This window comes from Ahaetulla prasina, chromosome 2 (genome assembly GCF_028640845.1).
Source record: "Ahaetulla prasina isolate Xishuangbanna chromosome 2, ASM2864084v1, whole genome shotgun sequence".
In the NCBI taxonomy this organism is placed as follows: Eukaryota; Metazoa; Chordata; class Lepidosauria; order Squamata; family Colubridae; genus Ahaetulla; species Ahaetulla prasina.
The window spans coordinates 89,401,341-89,421,572 of NC_080540.1; the positions used below are offsets into that span (position 1 = coordinate 89,401,341).

General features: G+C 42.2%; 1 protein-coding gene across 2 annotated transcripts in view; it reads right to left on the reverse strand.

The window, feature by feature from the left end:
- Positions 1–20,232, reverse strand: part of NDST1 (N-deacetylase and N-sulfotransferase 1) — a 42,452-nt gene that overhangs the window by 14,810 nt on the left and 7,410 nt on the right. For both annotated transcript variants that reach the window (XM_058168983.1, XM_058168984.1), the window contains exons 4-11: positions 19,815–19,969; positions 11,832–12,017; positions 6,257–6,385; positions 5,502–5,684; positions 4,415–4,511; positions 3,400–3,523; positions 1,679–1,853; positions 1,109–1,279 (exon numbers count right to left, since the gene is read on the reverse strand). In XM_058168983.1, coding sequence (XP_058024966.1) covers positions 1,109–1,279; positions 1,679–1,853; positions 3,400–3,523; positions 4,415–4,511; positions 5,502–5,684; positions 6,257–6,385; positions 11,832–12,017; positions 19,815–19,969 — 1,220 coding nt within the window. The remainder of the gene's footprint in view (positions 1–1,108; positions 1,280–1,678; positions 1,854–3,399; positions 3,524–4,414; positions 4,512–5,501; positions 5,685–6,256; positions 6,386–11,831; positions 12,018–19,814; positions 19,970–20,232) is intronic.

Here is a 20,232-nt window from a genome sequence, read left to right on the forward strand (position 1 = left end):
TATATATTACTGAGAAAATGCCAGATTGCTTTCAAAATGCAATCATGGCATACGTTTTTAACTGAGAATATTTGTAGGGCTCACTTGCTTGGCTTTATTCCACACAAGATCTTTGAAAGATGTTCTGGAGGTGAGATCCATCCCTACCCTCTTGGCTTTTTAAAGGACCTTCAAAACCTGGTTCTGAAGACTGGCTTCGGGCCCTGATGGGGACATTCCATGCTGGAAGTAGCTAATGGACTAAGAAGATCCCACCTCCATCCCACCTGTGTTTCAGTTCCCAGAGTTTACCCAATTTCTGTTCATTTTGTTTTAATATTTTTATATTCTTATTTTTATCTGTTGTAAGCTACCCTGAGCTGCTCAATGGTAAGTTGGGCAGCATATAAATTTAATTGAAAAATGAATGAATGAATAAATGAATGAATGAATGAATGAATGAATGAATGAATGAATGAACGACAACCAACCAACCAATCAGAATACTATCTGTCTCTGACAAATTGCTTACTATCTCCATGACTGTAAACTTGGCCTACATATATACTGATTCTAAATTGCAATACTGACTGCAGTTGTCACAGGCTGGAAGAAGAGTCTGCTTTTTAAGTACTGTATCCACCCACGAAGGAGATCTGCATTTTGTGGCCAGAAGCAAGATTTTTTGGAAATGTTCACCATGTCATTAATGGGTTTTTTTCTTAACGTTATAAAAACCATGAAGATAACGTTGGAGTAATAGGGTTTTTAATCCATCCTGACATTGGCCAGCTGACAAACTACACAGCTGCATCTCTCATTCCCTTAACTTCAAAATAAAACACAAGTATGGTGAATTTTTTTGCTGCCCTATTCTCAACTAATCTCACAGGATAACAATATTACCACTGGAAGGAACTACGTACTTTATCCAATTCTCAGGGAACCTCTTTACAGACTTTTCAGAGCTTGTTAAGTGAATTCCAACATTCCAGAAAACATATGCATTTTCCACAAGAAACAAACAGCATTAAATATATGATTGTATATATAAACATTCTGCTTCATAAAACCCTCTCTCCGTTTTGTTTTTTGAGAAGGTAAAACTAAAGATCTGTGACTTGCTTACCTGATTGGTGTGGAAATTATTCAACCAGCGTTCAATGTGGGTAGCATACCAGCCTGGTACTAGGCAACGGTTCTGTAAAGTCCGAAGCTTCTGAGAGGTCCCAGGTCCAGCTGTAATCACCTCATGAAAGGTGTACTTCAGGGCAACCGGATCATCATGTGCCCGTTGATGCTATCAAGAAAAAAAACAAAACAATTTTGGGAGTCCTCTGCTGAACAGGAACAAAAAACATTCAGAGAAGCAGAGAGGAAACAAGAAACAGGAAAGTGGAGAAAAGAGAGGAAGGCACAAACATAGAAACAAGTAGCAATTAGGGAACACATTAGGGTCACGTGAGATCTAGGACAAATTGAGGTGCCACAATCTAGAAAGCTGAATTCTAATGGTAAAGGGAAATGTTGCTTCAGAGAGCCCTGCAGACTGGTGGGCAGGCAGGAAGAGCTTCTCTAATGACATAAGAGCTGCTGTTATTATGTTTAATAGCTACATTGCCTTTCCATTAATGAATAGTGCTGCCGTGGAGCAGCTTACCTGATACCAAGAGGACAACACTGCCGTGGAGCAGCTTACCTGATACCAAGAGTAGGCCCGATCTGCAGGATTGATGAGGATGGTGATTATTTTTGCCTTGGAAAGCAGTGCAGCAGCCCGCCTTGGTGTGACTTCTGAATCAAAGTAATTGGCACTCTTCTCAAAATAGAAATCGGAAGTAGTGTTGGAAGGAATGGGGAAAAACTCCATATACCTTAAAAATATCAGCAGCAGAAAGGGAAAAATAGATTTGGGTGAAGCAATGCAGAAATAGTTTCAGGTTCTTACTCAACGTCAATTGTTTATGCCACTTTAAACAGAACAAGGATTAAGACACATCAAAGGTTTCTTTCCAGCCCCAAACCGTATTAGTCAAGACATTCATTAGAATGTAGCTGATTTTAGAACTTAAGCCTGAACAACCAATGAAGCATTCTTCTGGATCAAAGACTTAACAGACTGCAATTTATTACATTTATGGAAAAAGATTAAGCATACGGCAAATGCAGCATGAACTACTGAACACAAGACAAACAGACCAGCTGTTGATCACCATTCTTCCCATGCAGACAGATGGGAATAAATGGTACATTTTGAGAAAAGAAGGGGGAAACATTACAACAGACATTAAACAAAAAACCTTTTTTCCTCATTCACATTTTAGCCCAGTAGGATTAACATATTTTTACAGAGCATCACTGCAGAAACCCGGTACAGGAATCAGATAAAACGTGTTTAACAATTCTGTGTTCTAGGCTTACAGAGATGGTCTGCTGACAAAGTAGAACAAGTTACCTGGCTCTTGCCCTTTGAAATATCTTTACCCCTGGAGGTGAAATCAACTCCCACCCTTCTGACTTGCCAGAAGAGCTTAGGTTCTGACAGATGGCTTGGGGTACCAATGGGGGATGTCCCACTGGAGCAGGGGTGAAATGCTCCCGGTTCAGACCGGATCAGTTGATCCGGTAGCGATGGTGGCAGGTGGTTCAGAGAACCAGTAGCAAAAATCCCTCCCCCCCGCGCCCATGGCCAGCTGAGCCGCGCGATCATCAGAGCCTTCTTTTTTCACTTTTAAAAGCACTTTTTTTACAACCTCTTCAGCCAAATAGGTTGTAAAAATGCTTTTAAAAGGTAAAAAAAAGATCACGCACCACAGCTGATCATCCCCCCACAAACACATGCTGTTCTACTTTCCCCATGCCTCCTTTCCAGTGCCTCCTAACACTGCATATTCATGCACCTCGCATGTGCATGCATGCAAAGCCAGCGAACCGGTAGTAAGCCAGTTCAGATTTCACCACTGCACTGGAGGTGGTTGATCAATTAAGAGTCAATCCTAACTTCTCTCTCCCTCCCCTCACCCCCATTGCACCTAGCTCCCTCCTTCCCCATCTTGTAACTATGATTTTACTTTGATTGTACTTTATTTTATTGTATTTGGAATATTTACTTCTGATTTTAACGTTTTCATGCTGTAAGCTGCCTACAGCCACTTTGAAATTAGATGGGCAGCAAATAAAATTAATTAATTAAACCTTAAGAGCTAAATATGTATATTTCTTCCACAAATCTAAATATCAAACAGAAGTTTGCCCCTTTCTGGCTTTGTTTGGTTTTCAAAGCATTCCGGCAAAATAGATTAGAAGAATTACAAAGCAGTTCCTTCATTCCTTTGCAGTATCATTATGAGCCACAATATAAGTGGAAGGGGCAGCTCCTCATCCACCTACCCCAGCACAAAACTTGAGAATGAGGCCTACCAGTCAATGCCCTTGTGATAATTATGTCCATTGAAGAATTGGATCTCTTCAAAGGTCTCCGAGCTGGGATAGTTACTGCTCAGGTCAGGGTGCATTCCCAGGAAAAGATAGAGGGCAGTGGTGCCTTTTCAAGGAAGAAGAGAAGAAATGGGGCAGGGGGACAAAAGAGTTAAAAACCGCTTTTCCACCAAGGTTCTGACAGAATTTTACACTCTCGATCACTGTTTCTCAACCTCAACAATGTTAAGGCCTGTGGATTTCAATTCCTGGCATTCTCTGGCCAGCATATTGGATGCAGAATTCTGGGAGTTAAAGTCTGAGGCTGAGAAACACTGGTCTAGATTATTCCAGGGATAAGCGGATTTAATATGTTCAGTCCTTAATAAAAATGTTAAAAACCAACGATTAACCCAGTGCATTTGTTAATTACGGCATATATGATATTTTATCCTACTACACGGCCTTTTAAACAGCTATCATCTCACAGGCAGGGAAAAAATAAACCCTCTGACGTAAAGCCTGGGATTTTAACTTATATTTCCTATTTCTCTCAGCCTTGCAGACTTAGCCTAAATATTTTCAGATTTCAATTGTGTTAAATGTTTTTGGCAGTTGCTTCTCCAACTCTGAGGAGGAATTTTACATTGCTGTTGTAAAAAAAGAAATCTCTCTCTGAAAAAAAAAAATTGGGCGAAAAGGTTTTTGTTTTTTAAATGTATTACAGTTTCCTATGTTGAACTGTGAACACAAATGGCACCAACAATAACTGTTCAATAACTGTTCAAATTTTACTCACCATTGCTTGAAACAGCCATTCTCCTTACCCTGACAATAAGTTGAAGAAACTGCTTATTCTAATACGCCTTGATATGATTTGGTAAGTTTTGGGGTACTGGATTGTACATGCTCAGTCAATTGTGGTTTAGTTCATATATTATGGTTTAAAATGATACTGTAATCTAATCATTGGGATAGTATATTTCAGCAATATAGCATACATCAGTTACTACTATACCTGTCTTCTGAGGACCAATAATTAGCAGCTTGGGGAACCGGTCGCAGGTCTTCTCTTTGGACCAAATATCCTTGTGGCGCTTGTCCTCACAAGGATCCTAAAACATGACAACATGCTGGGAATCAGCCAGGCCATCCATGAGAACAGGATTTATATAGCCCAACTGTTTTTACTGAAGAGGTCTCTCAAAAGCCAGCAATTTCAAGTACAGATAGTCCTTGACTTACAACCATTCATTTAGTGACTGTTTGAAATTAAAGCAGCACTGAAAATTTGACTTATGACTGCTGTAGCATTCCCATGTCATGTGACCAAATTTGGGGGGCTTGGCAACTGGCATGTATTTATGACAGTTGCACTGTCCCGGGCTCATATGATTGCCAACTGTAATCTTCCCAGCTAGCTTCCACCAAGCAAAGTCAATGGGAGAAACCAGATTTGCTTAACAACCGCATGATTCGCTTAGCAACCGTAGTGATGCACTCAACAACTGTGGTAAAAAAAGGTCGTAAAATCGAGCAAAACTCATTTAACAACCGGCTTGCTTAGCAACATAAATTTTGGGTTCAATTGTGGTCGTAAGTCATAGGTAATAGAAGGAAGATACCATCTTTTACTTTGCTACTATACTGAGTCTGCACCGTTCTTTGGAAGCTATAATTCGTTTGTTTTTACTTTCACCCTCTTGAAAGGGAAAAAAAAATACATTTTTCAAAACGAGGTTCACCCTTCTCCACGGGGCCAGTATTATGATCTATAATTATCAGAATACTCTTTTTGTAAACACATGTACAACTGAAAGAAGTGACCAGGCGAGATGTGTTGCTCACTGGATAGAAAGAAGCAAATCTCCCTGAGTACTGTTGCAGGTCTCCAGCCACTACACATTTCACAGAATGTTATTTCACATCTGCCACTCTTCCTGGGGAGTATTAAGTATCCTACTGGTCTATGACCGCAATTAACTGAATTGAGTATTATATAACAGGCAACTACTTGCCCAGATTTTTAACCGAGAGAGAGACAAAACAATAAAACAAAATGGAAATTTTTGCGACACAGGCCCAGGGAGGCAGTGAATGCACACCTGCCAAAGAGGGTCTTTTTCTTCAGAGAATATCTGGAAATACTTCTGTGCCAGCTGCACAGGTGGCAACGTCTGTAACTTCAAGTTAGTCCAGGAGTTCAGAAAACGGACCAAATGCCTAAAGGTATACAAACCCAGGCGGTCATTTCCATAATTGGAGAGGTGGGTCATAAAGATACTGATCTGCATGGGAGAGGGGAAAAGAAAGGGGAGGGGAGAAACCTCATAGATCAGAATGGTTACAGTAGTATTGGGGAAAATTTGCAATGAAATATTAAACATTCATTTGCAGATAAACAAAACATGCAGATGAACTACCCTGTTTCCCAGAAAATAAGACATCCCCTGATAATAAGCCCAATCGGGCTTTTGAGCTCATGTGCTAAAATAAGCCCCCCCCCCCTCCGAAATGTAATTCACTGTACCATGTAATAAACTTTGACCAGGCAATTATCCAAATGATATTACTATTTATGGCTCTTGCTGAACTCTTATGCCTAAGCCCTTTCAGCTTCTTAATCACTTCTAAATCATATTTATCTATCCATTCACCCAAACACATACACACACACCCTGTTTCGCCTACATATACATACGCATATCCATACTTTTCTGAAAATTATTCAGCTCTAGAATTTATCAACTCCATAACCTTTCAGTAGCTAATGGATTTTTTAACTTAATCATTCTATTTATATCCTGCCTTTGCTTTGCTGCAAGGGTTTCAGCCCATTGGTCCTTGAAGTAATACTTACGGGATTAAGGAGAACAGTCAGAAAAAGCTCGCCTCCATTGATGATTTTATCCAATTCACTCGAGCCACCTGGGTATTCATTATAGAATATGGTATGTGTAAATAATCCACAAGTTTGCCGTGGAAGAACCTAGCAAGAAAATGGGAGGGGGGGGGGGAAACGGACAAGTAGCAAATGAAAAAGAATCTAAAATCCACTGTGCTATTTCTTCACAAATCCCAGATAAGTCGATTCAAGGTGTCCTGACTTTGCTAAGAATGAGTTGCAGATAATTTGACCAATAATGCCTTATTATACACTGCCATCTTATTATGACTATTGTATACTCTTAATTTTACTCTGTGCCACTTTTCCCCAAAACATACAGGATCACGGAGTACCTAGGTCTAAAGTGTCCCTCTGCAGAAATAGTTATGCTCAACAGAGCTCCCACAAACTCATCCCGTCAGATTTAGAAAGTCAGCATTAATTCTTTCCATTTGGATATTGGGGTCTTGTTTTTAAGGCTTCTAAAACCAAACCTCTTACTGTTTTGTATTCACTTTTTACTGACTTTGGAGGTGGAGAAGTTTTTAGTAAGGGTGGAATTGATCCTGTACCATGATATTGGGGTTCATATTTTCACAAATAAATATAGTCATTCATGTAAGTGCATAACTGTTCTTTCTTTCCTTTCCTTTCTTTCTCCCTTCCTTTCTCAAGGAGAGAAGCAACCTAGAAGTAAAGAGAAATTTCCTGACAGTTAGAACAATTAATCAGTGGAGCGATTTGCCTGTAGAAGTTGTGGATGCTCCAACACTGCAAGTTTTTAAGAACAGACTGGACAACCATTTATCTGAAATAGTATAGCGTTTCCTGCCTCAGCAGGGGATTGAGCTAGAAAATCTCCAAGGTCCCTTCCAACTCTGTAATTCCTCCTTTCTTTCTTTCTTTCTTTCTTTCTTTCTTTCTTTCTTTCTTTCTTTCTTTCTTTTTCTTTTTCTTTCTTTCTCTCTCTCTCTCTTCCTTCCTTCCTTCTCTCTCTCTCCCTCTCCCTCTCTCTCACACACACACTTCAAGTCCATCAGCTCAAACCAAGGCAGACTGACTACCTATTTTAGTACCTCTCAACTTTAGACAAAAGAATAATTTCCAATCTGCTCCAGAAAACTACTATGTCCCAATTCCTATCCCCACACTGGGGAAAGATAAACTAAATGAAAAAATCAGAGTTTCCTGGTATCTGATTTATGTCAAATGTATCAGACTAAAATATGCTTCAAAGGGAACACCAGGGTACGGAAAGCCTCTGATGCTGGGGTTGATCATAAATACAAAAATGATTTAAAAAAAATAAATCATTGTTTATCTAATTTAAGGAGAACCAAAAAGTTTGTCTTGAGGTATCTTTCATCTGCTGAGGTTCTCTGTTTATGCATGATTTTTAAAGTTTCACTGTATATGTGCACTTCAAGATTTCGGTTACTATCTTTAAAACGCTCCATGGCTTAGGGCTAGGGTACTTACGGGACCGCCTACTGCTACCGATTGCCTCCCACCGACCCGTGCGCTCGCACAGAGAGGGACTCCTCAGGGTGCCGTCCGCCAAGCAATGTCGGTTGGCGGCCCCCAGGGGAAGGGCCTTCTCTGTGGGGGCTCCCACCCTCTGGAATAAACTTCCCCCAGGACTTCGTCAATTGCCTGACCTTCGGACCTTCCGCCGCGAGTTGAAGACTGACCTATTTATTCGTGCAGGACTGGCATAGAAATTTTAGTAGTTTTTAATATTTTGATATAAATTTTATGGGGTTTTTACGGTTTTAAATGGTTTTAATTTTGGCCTTATATTTAATAAGTTTTTTAATTATTGTTTTATTGTGTATATAATTGTTGTTTTATTTTGGCTGTGAACCTCCCTGAGTCCTTCGGGAGAAGGGCGGTGTCAAAATCTAATAAATCTAAATCTAAATCTAAATCTAAATCTATGTAAGCTCTGCTGAAATGCTACCATGCTGAAATACTGTTTTATTTTATTTCGGCTTGATATAAGTCCTGTTGTGCTGGGTCTGCACAGTTTGCTTCCTTAACCTAATTTAGGAGACCCTATGCAGAATCCTGATAAGTGGGAAGCTATGAAGCAAGCTCTATCCTGTGCTCCTATAAGACACTGTTGCAGTGGACACTGGAAAAACTAAGAGACATAACTGAGATCATTTGCTTGGCCTTGACAAAGCCACTGCCTATTGTAGCCTGGCTTACTTCAAATGTTGCCAAAAGACTAAATGCACATGCTGAGACAAAGGGTACAATCTGCATCTGGTACACGCATTTGGGATGCAGGGCGAGGACAACAGAAGGAAGAAACTTTGTTCCAGTTCCTTCTTTCCCAAGGGAGAAAAATCTCTTCCTATGTTCATTTTATGCTTTTTCAGGAATCTGGGAACAAAGGCAAAGTACACAGCAGCTGCTCCTTTCAAGCTGATTAGACTATCTCAGGAAAAAGAAACAATCACCAATGGCCATCATGAACTTTCATGAACGGTATGCAGTCCATCATAACAACCAAGGTTATCTAATAGGTTTGCTAGGAATTATTTAAAAGACTAGGCAGGTGGAAATTATAAAGGATTCCTTAGGTCCTAGGATTATCTGTCCATCTAAATTTTATTTTAATTTTTATTGTAAAGGTCTCTCACTGTCTCTGTCTCTCAACATAAAACTTCAGATGATTTTCAAGTTGCAATTACAAAATTCTAGTTGAAACTAGCAATGTAATTAAATAGAACTCTTCCTTTAAGACAGTGCTTCTCAAATAGTGGGGCGTAAAGGGGGGCGCGTTTGACCTCGGCAAACACTGTCATAACAAGCTAAGCCCCGTGTTTTACAGTCGCGCGGGGGGCGCGAAAAATGTTTTCTTCCTAGGGGGGCATGACAGAAAATAATTGAGAAGCACTGCTTTAAGATAACTCATATTAAAAACATCCAAAGCATGTTCTTAAAATTATGTAAAGTTTTTAACATCTGCAATTAGTTAATTTTCCTAAAAGAGCTATTCACTGCTCAAAAACATGCAAAACTCAGAGTTCAAGATTGTACTAATGGTTTTGTGATAGAATTTCCTTGAATAAGTAATATGAAATATCCTTTTCTAAGTTTGGCCATCTCATTTTAACCAAGGCGTTTTTCTAATTAAAACTCTTAGTTATAAACTTCTTGGAATCTGGATTATCTTGAATACCCCCTTCCCCATTTCTTTATCAACAGACTTCTTACAATGTATAACACTTCCCATTCTTAATACCTATTATTCTTTAATGTAGTGTTATCTTATTTGCTTTTCATAAGGTATTTATTAGTATTATTCAAAATGCAGATGTAAATGAAACAGAATCATAAATCAATACTGTGCTATAAATATGACATTGTTCATTATGAAGACAATTTTCTAGAGGTAATTCTGCACAAACTAGTGTTTTAAACCTGTATGGAGCCTCAATCTATATATTAAAAAAATCCCTAACCTTTTAAGTTGCTTGACAACTGACTCACAAATAGTTGTAGTGTCCTAGGATCATGTGATCACTTTTTGCAACCTTCTGACAAAGTCAAAGGAGAAGCCAGACTCACTGAACAACCATGTTATTCATTTAACAACTGCAGTGACTCACTTAACAACTGTGGCAAAAATGGTCATAAAATAGGGCAAAACTCACATAACAAATGTCTCACTTTTGTTGGGCTCAGAAACGTTGGGCTCATTTGTGGTTGTTAAGTCAAGGACTACCTGAAAGGTTTTCAGGGGTATAGTGAATGGTATTGTTGTAAAAATAGACTTATTTGTTCTTTTTTGGGGGCCTCAACTTCTGCCTTTAATTTCTTTTGCCTTTTTTTAAACCTTTCTGTTATGCTTTGGGAATCGCACGATGGGCAAATATGTACTTACGTACATAAGAAATGAAGAGCATCTTTCTCTGTCTTAAAATATGTTTGGAAACTACAGGCAAGTGGATATATTTAAAAAAAAGTATGAAAATGAATCCAGACAATATGGTAATCATTCTAATGATGAATGCCATCTTTTTAGAAGAACTACACCTCCGTTAAACTGGAGAACCTCTGTAAATCCTTCTGATTAGATAAAAGCCTTGGCCACAACCTGGCCCTGGTACTTATTTTTCTGAAAAGCTATGGATAGAAATGTTGTTTTCCAACTGCAGCTCCCCCGCCCACTGCCCACACCAATGGTAGAGGACAGAATGTTCTACCTCAGTCCTGACTGCCATAGCATTTACTGATTTCCACGCTGCAATTCACTCTACGTGAGAGTATCTTTGTGGAGCACTCAGAAGCCTCAACTGGTAGCACACAGCTGTCCATCTTGCATCAAGGGTTAGAAACAGGTGCATATTCAGCTAATTTTGTGCCAATTACATGTGGCTGCCAATTTGCTTTTAGGCATAATTCCAGATAATATTTTTATTCGTTAAAGTCCTACATGACCTGGGACACTAATGTTTTGAGAACTGCCTTTTCTAGAGGAGTCTACTGTTGCATCCTTGCATAGAATCTCACAACACAGACCTGTTGGATAATTCTGTCCAAGAATTCATTAAAGAATATCAAATCTGGTTTTTTTTTAAAATTTGGTTATTGACTGACAGCTGGGTTAAAATAAAAAAAATCATGTAAACTACTTTAAACTGTATTCAGAAATAGTATCTGTGTAGGTTGATGAATATATACATTTAATTTATAAAGTTAAAAATAGCTAATGATAGTGAAGTTTAACTGTGATCCTCAGACAAATTCTTATTATGAAATTAGGAATACATAATACTGTAATCCTAATTTAAGCAGATTTATTATTTAATATTATTGATTTGGGTTTATTCTTTTTTATTTTTAGTAATACATTTTATTTTATGGTTATAAGACACAAATGATACATTATTTTAGTATTTATATAGTATTGACTAGAGTTTAAAGCTGATGATTTAGATAATTTAAATCTTTAAAGATAGAGAAAAAAATATGTCAACATTAACTATCATCTAGAGCTGACCGTAGCATTGATGATTAACTGCAAAATTCATTCAATTACGGTATATAATAAAGGTTTTGTAGAAGATGACCCAGCTGAGCCCAAGGGAGGGGTCAAACGTGTCATAAGTCATGAGTCCCTGCGTGCCCACCAAAGATCTAAATCCAGCCTACCTTGAATACCTGTCTTATCTACCACTCATTTCCCTTGATCACAAGTTGGTCAGATTCTTATAGAGAGTTTAAGCTTGCAATAAATCTTTATACTCATTTGAACCACCTGAATTTCCTAATTTCCCCGGCACGTCTATCTTAAGCTTAATACAAGGATTCTACATTGCATTATTACTTATTGTTGTTTATGCTTATTAAAAAAGAACAAAGGAAAAATAAGTTTAAAAAAAACAATTTTCTATAACTTTCTTGACCAATTTGTGGTATAAAAGGTTTATTCCTTGATTTATGTTTAGTATTGTATAAAACAATCTTGGGGGGTGGGAGCAAGCTGTTTGCATTCATTACCATAGTTCACAAGATTGATATGTTTTCTACTGACCATGATTCCACTGTGAATAAATCCTCTTCGGTAGCGGGCTGGTTTGAGATGTGGATATTCTTCGGTGCTTGTTACTTTGATCCCCCACACCTGTTTCCAGGCCTCATAGAGTTGCACATGGACTGGGTACACACCTGAATGATGAGGGGCCACTGCGTATCCCATATCTGTGGGGATGCCATGTTCCTAAGAAAAGGCATTCACAACTGTTATCCTCTAGCGCTAACAGAGGAATTTTAATGAAATAATTACACTGCAAATGAGAAGAGCCAGACATTCATTTTATTTCTTTATCTTAGTCTAATCCAGGCGGAATTCTAGTTTAAGATGTAGTTCAAAGTGTATTTTTTGCTCTTACTGAATTAGTCAGATCAGGGAGTGGATTGAGTAACCAGCATTATATAAATCTTATTGTTTCCTGTTTTTTCTACAGGCTTTTATGCTCAATTTAAAGCAGGTTTTGTACAGAACTGGCCTGATGACTTTTAATCATCATGCTTCACAGTTTTTCAGAAGACAGTTAAGTGAACAAATACTAAATTTCTACCCTGCTGAACTGGAAAATATTCTACTTCACATCTGAACAATTCTTTTATGGAAATGAAGAAATGCTGTTAAAAACGCATTTGAATAAGCAGCAGTAAAAAAAAAACCCAATGCTGTAGAATATGAAAAAATCCCAGGCAACAATCCAAAGTGTTGGATTACAGTATGTGTACCACTTGTTCAGCAACTGTTCAAAGTTGCGACAATGCTGAACAACAGGTAGTTACAATCAGTCCTCAAAACTGTGGCGTCAGTACCCACATGTCACAAGATCCCAATCTGCACTCTTGGCAACTGGATGTTGATAGTTGCAACATCCAATGGTCACATGATTGCTATTTGCGATCTTCCCCGCTGACTTCCCATGAATAGGAAAGTCAGCTGTGAGTCACTCTGGTAAATCCCCCCAGTCTTCCTGTGCTCATGAGGAGCTGCCACAAAGAAGAGGGGGTCAAATTATTCTCCAAAATAAAGCACCAGAGTGCAAGACAAGAAACAATGGTTGGAAACTAATCAAAGAGAGAAGCGACCTGGAGAAGGAGAAACTTCCTGACAGTGAGGACAATTAACCAGTGGAACAGCTTGCCTTCCGAAATCATGGGTGTTAAGTTTGGGTATTGACGAGGCAGGAGACCAGGTTAGTGACAACAGCTCTTTAATATAGTGTGACCCAGCAAAACTCTGGAGAAAAACCTCTCCTTATATACACTTCAGCCTGAGGCTGCATCCAATCAGAAACGAGATATTTCCCGCCTAAAAGTCCCGCCAAAACTTACAGTAATACATTACACTCCTTCCCTCCCAGAAGGCACTTTGCCAATATTTGCATATTACTTCTCTACGTAGTCCTGCAGGTACGTGGGGCGTCTCCTGACTCTCCCGGACCTGCGCAGTTCACTTTCTGGAGTTGAGTCGAGCTTGCCGGAGGGACTTTTCGTTCCTCTGAGCTCCTCCTCCCGGCCATCCGGCCCTGGATTATTCGCCGGCTCGGACCTGCTGTCCTCTAGAGGGACCGGAGGGTGTCGCTGGACCTCGCCTGACTCAGATAAGTCTCTGTTTGGTTCTTTGCTTACGCTTTCTGTTTGTTCTTGGCGCCGGTCAGCTGTGGGGTTAATTAAATCATAGTCAGGGCTGTTCTCGCCTAATTCTGCCTTATCGCTCAATCTGTTTCTTAATTGATCTATGTGGCGCCTCCAGATTCTGCCATCGTCTAGTTCCACTAGATAAGATTTGGGGCCCGTTTTGTCTATGACTATCCCCCTCTTCCAGTTAGGGCCGTCGCTGTAATTATGTGCCCACACCGAGTCTCCTATGTTTAACTCTCGGATTCTATCTGGTTTTGTTTTGAACCCGTCCTGTACGTAGTTCGGTGTAGCCGGTCTAGCGGGCACCGTAGCTTCCGCCCATTAATAGCTCGGCTGGGCTGCGGCGGTGGCCACACAGGGGTCCTGTGTTGGACGGTTAGGAATGCGTCGATTTGTGCCTGCCAATCGCCGGGCCGCTTCGTGATAGCGCTTCTTTCGCACTCCGGACAAAGCGTTCAGCAAGGCCGTTCGGCGCGGGTGGAGCAGGCGCTGAGAGGGCATGTCGGATGCCCTCTTCAGCCAGGTACCCTTCAAATAATGCTGCGGTGAACTGTGGGCGTTATCGGACACGAGGGTGTCCGGTAGCCCGTGCGTGGCGAAAAGGTGTTTTAGTGCTGAGATGACAGCTCCAGCGGTTGTGGATTTCATTAGGATGATCTCCAGCCATTTGGAGAATGCATCCACCACAATTAGAAATGTTTGGCCGTGGAAGGGGCCGGCAAAATCAATGTGTATGCGGGACCAAGGGCCTTGGGGTTTCTCCCACTCCAAAACTGGGGCCGTGGGTGGTAGTGGTCTGGATTCCTGACATACTTGGCATCGGCCAACCCTGTCACTGATTTCCCTGTCCATTAGGGGCCACCAGACATAGCTCCTAGCCAAACCCTTCATCCTCACAATTCCTGGGTGACCCTCATGCAGGAGTTCCAGGACTTTTTCTCAGCTTCTCTGGAACTACCACCCTATCCCCCCAGAGCAGGCACCCCCCTTGCACAGACAATTCCCCTTTTTTCTTTACAAATTCCTTGAAACGTTCGCCCGGCGCAGCGGCCATCCCCTTTGAACCCAACTGATTACAGTCCTTAAAACAACGTCCCGGTAGGAGGCCGAGCCACTTCCTGCGATGTGACTGGCCCCGAGTCCAAAGAGTCAATTAGTAGAACGGGTGTGCCCGGGGTGGGGTCCTCGATTTCCCCTGGCAATGGGCATCTGCTCAATGCGTCCGCATGCCCCAGCTCCTTTCCAGGCCGATGCTGCAGCTTGTAGGAGTATGCGGTCAAAAAAATAGTCCATCTGGTCAGTCTAGGTGAGAGTGCTACTGGCGTTGGGCGGTCGCCAGCCAGTAACCCCAATAGCGGTCTGTGATCAGTGACAATTTCGAAATCTCGCCCAAAAACGTATTCGTGAAATTTTTTCACCCCTGACACTATTGCGAGAGCCTCCCTATCTAGCTGGCTGTAATTCCTCTCAGCCGGGGACATCGTTCGTGAATAGAACGCTATAGGGGCTTCAGTGCCGTTTGGGAGTCTGTGGCTAAGTACCGCTCCTACTCCATAGGGGGACGCATCACAAACCAATACTAACGGCAGTCTGTTGTTGTATTGTATTAACAGGCTATCGCTTGATAGCAAACTTTTTACTGCCTCAAATGCCCTATTCTCTGACTTCCCCCACGACCAAGCAGTGTTTTTTCCAAGCAATTTATGCAGCGGTTCAGCAACGGTTGCCTTGTCTTTTAAAAACACGGCGTAAAGTTTACCAGACCCAGGAAAGCCTGGAGTTCTGTCTTGTTTTTGGGTGCTGGGGCTCTCTTTATCGCCTTGACTTTGCTCTCAGTGGGGTGAATCCTTTTTGTCTATTCTATAGCCCAAAATTCAACAGATTCGACCCCTATCTGACACTTGCTTGCTTTGACTTTTAATCCTGCCGACCTAAAAATGGCCAAAACTTTCCTTAATCGCTTCCCCAGTTCTCTTAAATCTTCCCCTGATACCAACACATCATCGAAATAGGGTACGACTCCCGGTAACCCTTGTAGGAGCCGCTCCATCAAATTTTGGAATAGCCCGGGCCACACTCACCCGAACTGTAACGGGTGCACTTAAAGGCACCCGGTGCGTTACAATGGTCTGGGCCTCAGCTGTGCTAGCATCTACGGGTAGCTGTTGGTACGCTTGTGCCAAGTCTAATTTGGCGAAAACTTGTCCGTGCCTAGTGAGTGCAATAAGTGTTGCACTACTGGAACTGGGTAGGCGCTCTTTTGCAATGCTTTGTTCAAGGTAGCCTTGTAATCAGCGCAAATCCTTATGGACCCGTCTGGTTTTATAGGGGTGACGATTGGCGTCTCCCATTTGGCATGGTCAACTGGCACTAGTATCCCCTGGCTGACTAATTTATCTAACTCTTTGTCGATTTTAGGTTTGAGTGCAAAAGGAACCCTCCTTGCCTTTAACCTAATGGGAGCTATTTGGGGTCTAAATTGAAGGAGATAGGGGTCCCTTGTACTTGCCTAAACGGTCCTCGAATCGTCTGCGAATTCCTCCAGTAGGGCGTTTGCAGGTTGCATCCGCTCCGGTGGACGCCAGTCACCCCCATTCCCAACGCCCGGAACCAGTCTAGCCCCAGCAAGCTTGGCAAGGTTCCCTCGACTAACGTGATGGGCAGGGTCTTTTCGTATGTCCCGTACTTGACCTCGACGGTCGTTGTCCCTCGAACAGGGATGCGGTTGCCCTGGTAATCCTGCACCCGGGCCGTTGTTTCTGTAGCTTGCGCTTTGCGATGTCGGCAAGGCTTTCACAAAAGTGTCCCAGGACATGATTGTGATAGCTGATCCTGTGTCTACTTCCAGTCGGCACGGTACGCCTTCAATTGTCGGGTTTGTGAAGATCTTTTCTTGATGCGGGTAGCTGCGTGGTCTATGGTAACAGTCATTCGGTTTGACTTGGCGCTCTTTCTTTCCTGGCCAATCGCGGGTCGCCTCGCCGATCTCGCTCTGATTGGCTGGTTTGAAATTTCGGCGGAATGTGGGGTTTGCATCTCTGACTCAGAGCCGCTCTGATTGGCGATTTGAATTTTCGGTGGGAAGGTTGGGGTGCTCGGCAGACTTGAGCCAGGTGCCCCTTCCTTTCACACCGCCGGCAAATGGCGTCCCTGAACTTACATCTTTGGCGCTGATGTCGCCCCCCGCAACTTCCGCATTCCTCCGGGTCTTCCCTTGTCGATTTTCGGTGTAGTGGACTTCTTCCTCCTCTTCGCTGGTTGACTCACGATAGGTTTCTTCGTGGTGGACTGTGCTCGGCTTTGCGCCCGCCATCGGCGTGAGTCGCTTTTGTAAGGTGTCTGCTGCATGGTTGGACATCTCATGGGCTCTGGCTTCGTCCAGAGCGTTTGCCAATGTCAGGTTGCTCTTGGCTAGCAACCGTCTCCTCAAACGGATGTCTCTGACCCCCCGTATAAGTTGTTCCAGCAGCTCTTCGTCCAGATCGCGGTACTGCAATGCTTGGAGGCTTGTCTCAGGGCTGCCATGTAGTCGCTGATAGACTCGCCTTCTTGTTGCCTCGCTCCCCAAACTCGTACCGTCGAACGTATTTGGACGGGGCTGGTGCGTAGTGATTCTTCAGGAGGGTCTGAAGGGTCTGCCACGATACGGAGTGTAGCGGTGTTGGCTCCGCTAGGGCTTCTGCGACGGCGATGACTGCTGACCCACAGTGGCTTATGAAGTAAGCCCGTTTGCGGTTGTCGGAGACTCCCTGTAGCTCGTTTGCCTCCAGGAAACTTTCGAAACGGGTCATATATATTCCCCATGTCTCCTGGGCAGGGTCAAACGGAGTGGGTGGCGTGTAGCCGGTCATCGCTGCATTCGCCGTCACCTTGCTGGGTTTGATTCTCGTAGTGAGTTCAGCTCTGTTCTGGTGCTCTGCCTCAATATCCCATCCTCGTCGCCAATGTTAAGTTTGGGTATTGACGAGGCAGGAGACCAGGTTAGTGACAACAGCTCTTTAATATAGTGTGACCCAGCAAAACTCTGGAGAAAAACCTCTCCTTATATACACTTCAGCCTGAGGCTGCATCCAATCAGAAACGAGATATTTCCCACCTAAAAGTCCCGCCAAAACTTACAGTAATACATTACACTGGGTGCTCCATCACTGGATGTTTTTAAGACGAGACTAGAATCTAGACAGCCACTTGTCTGAAATGGTATAGTATAGGTTCTCTTGCTCGAACAGAGGGATGGACTAGAAGACGTCCAAGTTTCCTTCCAGCTCATTCATTCTATTCATGCCATGCCATCCACCTCCACGGTCTTTCTGCACTTGCACTCCTCACCCCAGGCTCTCCTGCTCTTACACTATGCTATCCACCCCCAGGCTTTCTTGCACTAATGTGCAGCCTGCACTGGGCCTCACCTCACCTCCAACTCTCATGCACCCTCTCACCAAATCTCCCATCCCCACCCCCGCAGCAACCCGTGTTCCTTATCTGGGAGTGCTATCACTTCTCACTTAATGACCTGCATCTCTTGGGGTAATAACATCTGTTCTGTAGGGAGAACCAGGGGGGCGAATAACTGAGGCCAGGCAGGTTGCGATAACTCAACCTATTTAATGTTAATAACAGACAGGTAACAGGCAGAACTCTGTGAGGCAACACAACAACGTTTGCCCTCTGACAGCTCCTTAAATACGGAGCTGTCAGACGGCTGAACCAATAGGGAAGCTTCAGGTTTCCCTCCTTCAGGCAGCTCGCGTCTTAGCCAATCATGATCTTCAGTTGGCTGACAGCTCTCTCTAAGCGCGTCGTATCCCCGAGGACTTAACAACATCAATAGGGATTGTTGTCTCTCTAAGTGATGTGGTTATTTGACTTCGTGCTTGATGACTGCGTTGCTTAGCAACAGCAATCCCAATCCCAACTGCCATTGTAACCTGAGGACAACCTGCAGTTTAAGAAGCGCCTTCTGCAAAGTTACAATATTACGCTTTGTTTTCCTCTCCCTTTTAATTGAGTTTTTGTTAATTAATAGTGTGAATAACACTTCCAAAGCTTCATACCCCTAAGAAGTATCTTTTGCAGGCTCTTTTTAAAAAGGAAGTAATTTTACAAGGTCAGGTAAGTACTGTGCTGAAAGATGTTGGGAATTATCTAGCAAAAGCACTGACTGAATAAACTGTGTTTAGGTTATTTTTCAACTGAAAGTAGTATAGTAATATTTTAACATACACTTCCTAATGTCAGTTCCAAGACCAGAGACAAGACAGCAAGATCCAACCAAGTTCAATCCTTATTTGCGTACATGTAGTGGGCAGAATCTTGCCAAATTAAAGCTATAATCTTCTAAACTACTAGTATATCCTGAGAGATTCTAGGGTGCTGTTACCCTGAATTATTTTCCTCATTCTCCCCTCCAGCTTTGGGTCATGCAGTCTCTTGGTCTGGGCCTCTCTCTGGGAAAGCTCTAAGTTGGCCAAATCCTCCCCCTATGCTGCTACAGGTGCACATTCCAACACAGCTGCATCTGGATATGTTGGAGTAACATGAATATGTTAAAATTAGAACAATACATTAGGAAAAATTTGGGGAGCACCAGGAACGAATCACTACTAAACTAGAAAAAAATGCTAATGTGGAATTGAGCCACTTAGAGATACCCTGAACACTATTTGTCTCTGTATATCCTTACTAGGAAAAGGAACCGTCCAGGCAACCTCTACATTGACAGCAATGTTGAGAGCTCACATGCAACACAACCAACCATCAGTGTGGTTCTTGAGATACGTATTAAGCTTTCAGGAGAATAGTTACTCAGTAACAAAATCCCAATTTAAATTTAAAATGGAGACTTGTGGGCAAATAGTATGATATTTACTGGAACCATATATTAAACAGATATTTGGATGGTGTCATAGGAACCATTATTTGTTTTTAGCAGACGTGAAAAGTTAACAAAAAAATGCAGCTGCAGATCAGTAGCTGCAGGAGACGCACACAAGGACAAAAATAACAGCACACAATTTGGGAACTACTAGGAGCACCATGAATTTGGGAATCTCTGTTAGTCAAACTTTCCACTCTGTGTATTCAATGCTTCAGGTTGTATTACCTGAAATAATTATTCAACAGGTTACAAATCCATAATATTTAAAGACTTTCTCATTTTAGTGGTTTAATGTAAAGTCACACTGTTCTGGCAATTCCCGTTTCATTTTGCAATGACAAACCTGTTATAGCCACCGGTTCTAGATGAGAAGTAAGCAAACTAATAATTCTACATGGTCAAACTATCCTCTGTCTTTTTTATAAAACCCATCCTCCTCACTCCAGCAGTAGTCCTGGACAGCATTTTACTTACCACGGCGAATTTCTTGTTCATAGCCATTTGGTCTGCCAACACAGATTGGTTGTGAAAAAGATGAGGCTGCATGTGACTCCACATGTGAGGGAACCACCAAAACTCCTTCACATAAGAGAGCAAAAGGTCATCTCCCTCGTCCTCCGCATCTGTACCTGCCAGGACCAAAGCATCATCATCATCATCAAGCAACGTTTAAGCCACAAATGAAGGCAGAGCTTCACAAAATCATAATCACACAATCTGACAACTTCTACACTGAGCAGCATTAAATGGAATACACCAAGGTTAACCCAAAAACCTTGGTTCTCCCAAGTAGAAAGGAATAGAGAAAACACTCTTCTTTATTAACCAGACATATACAACTCTATCATTTCCATGTCCAGAACTCAATGCAGGCGAGATCCTGTGGCCTTTC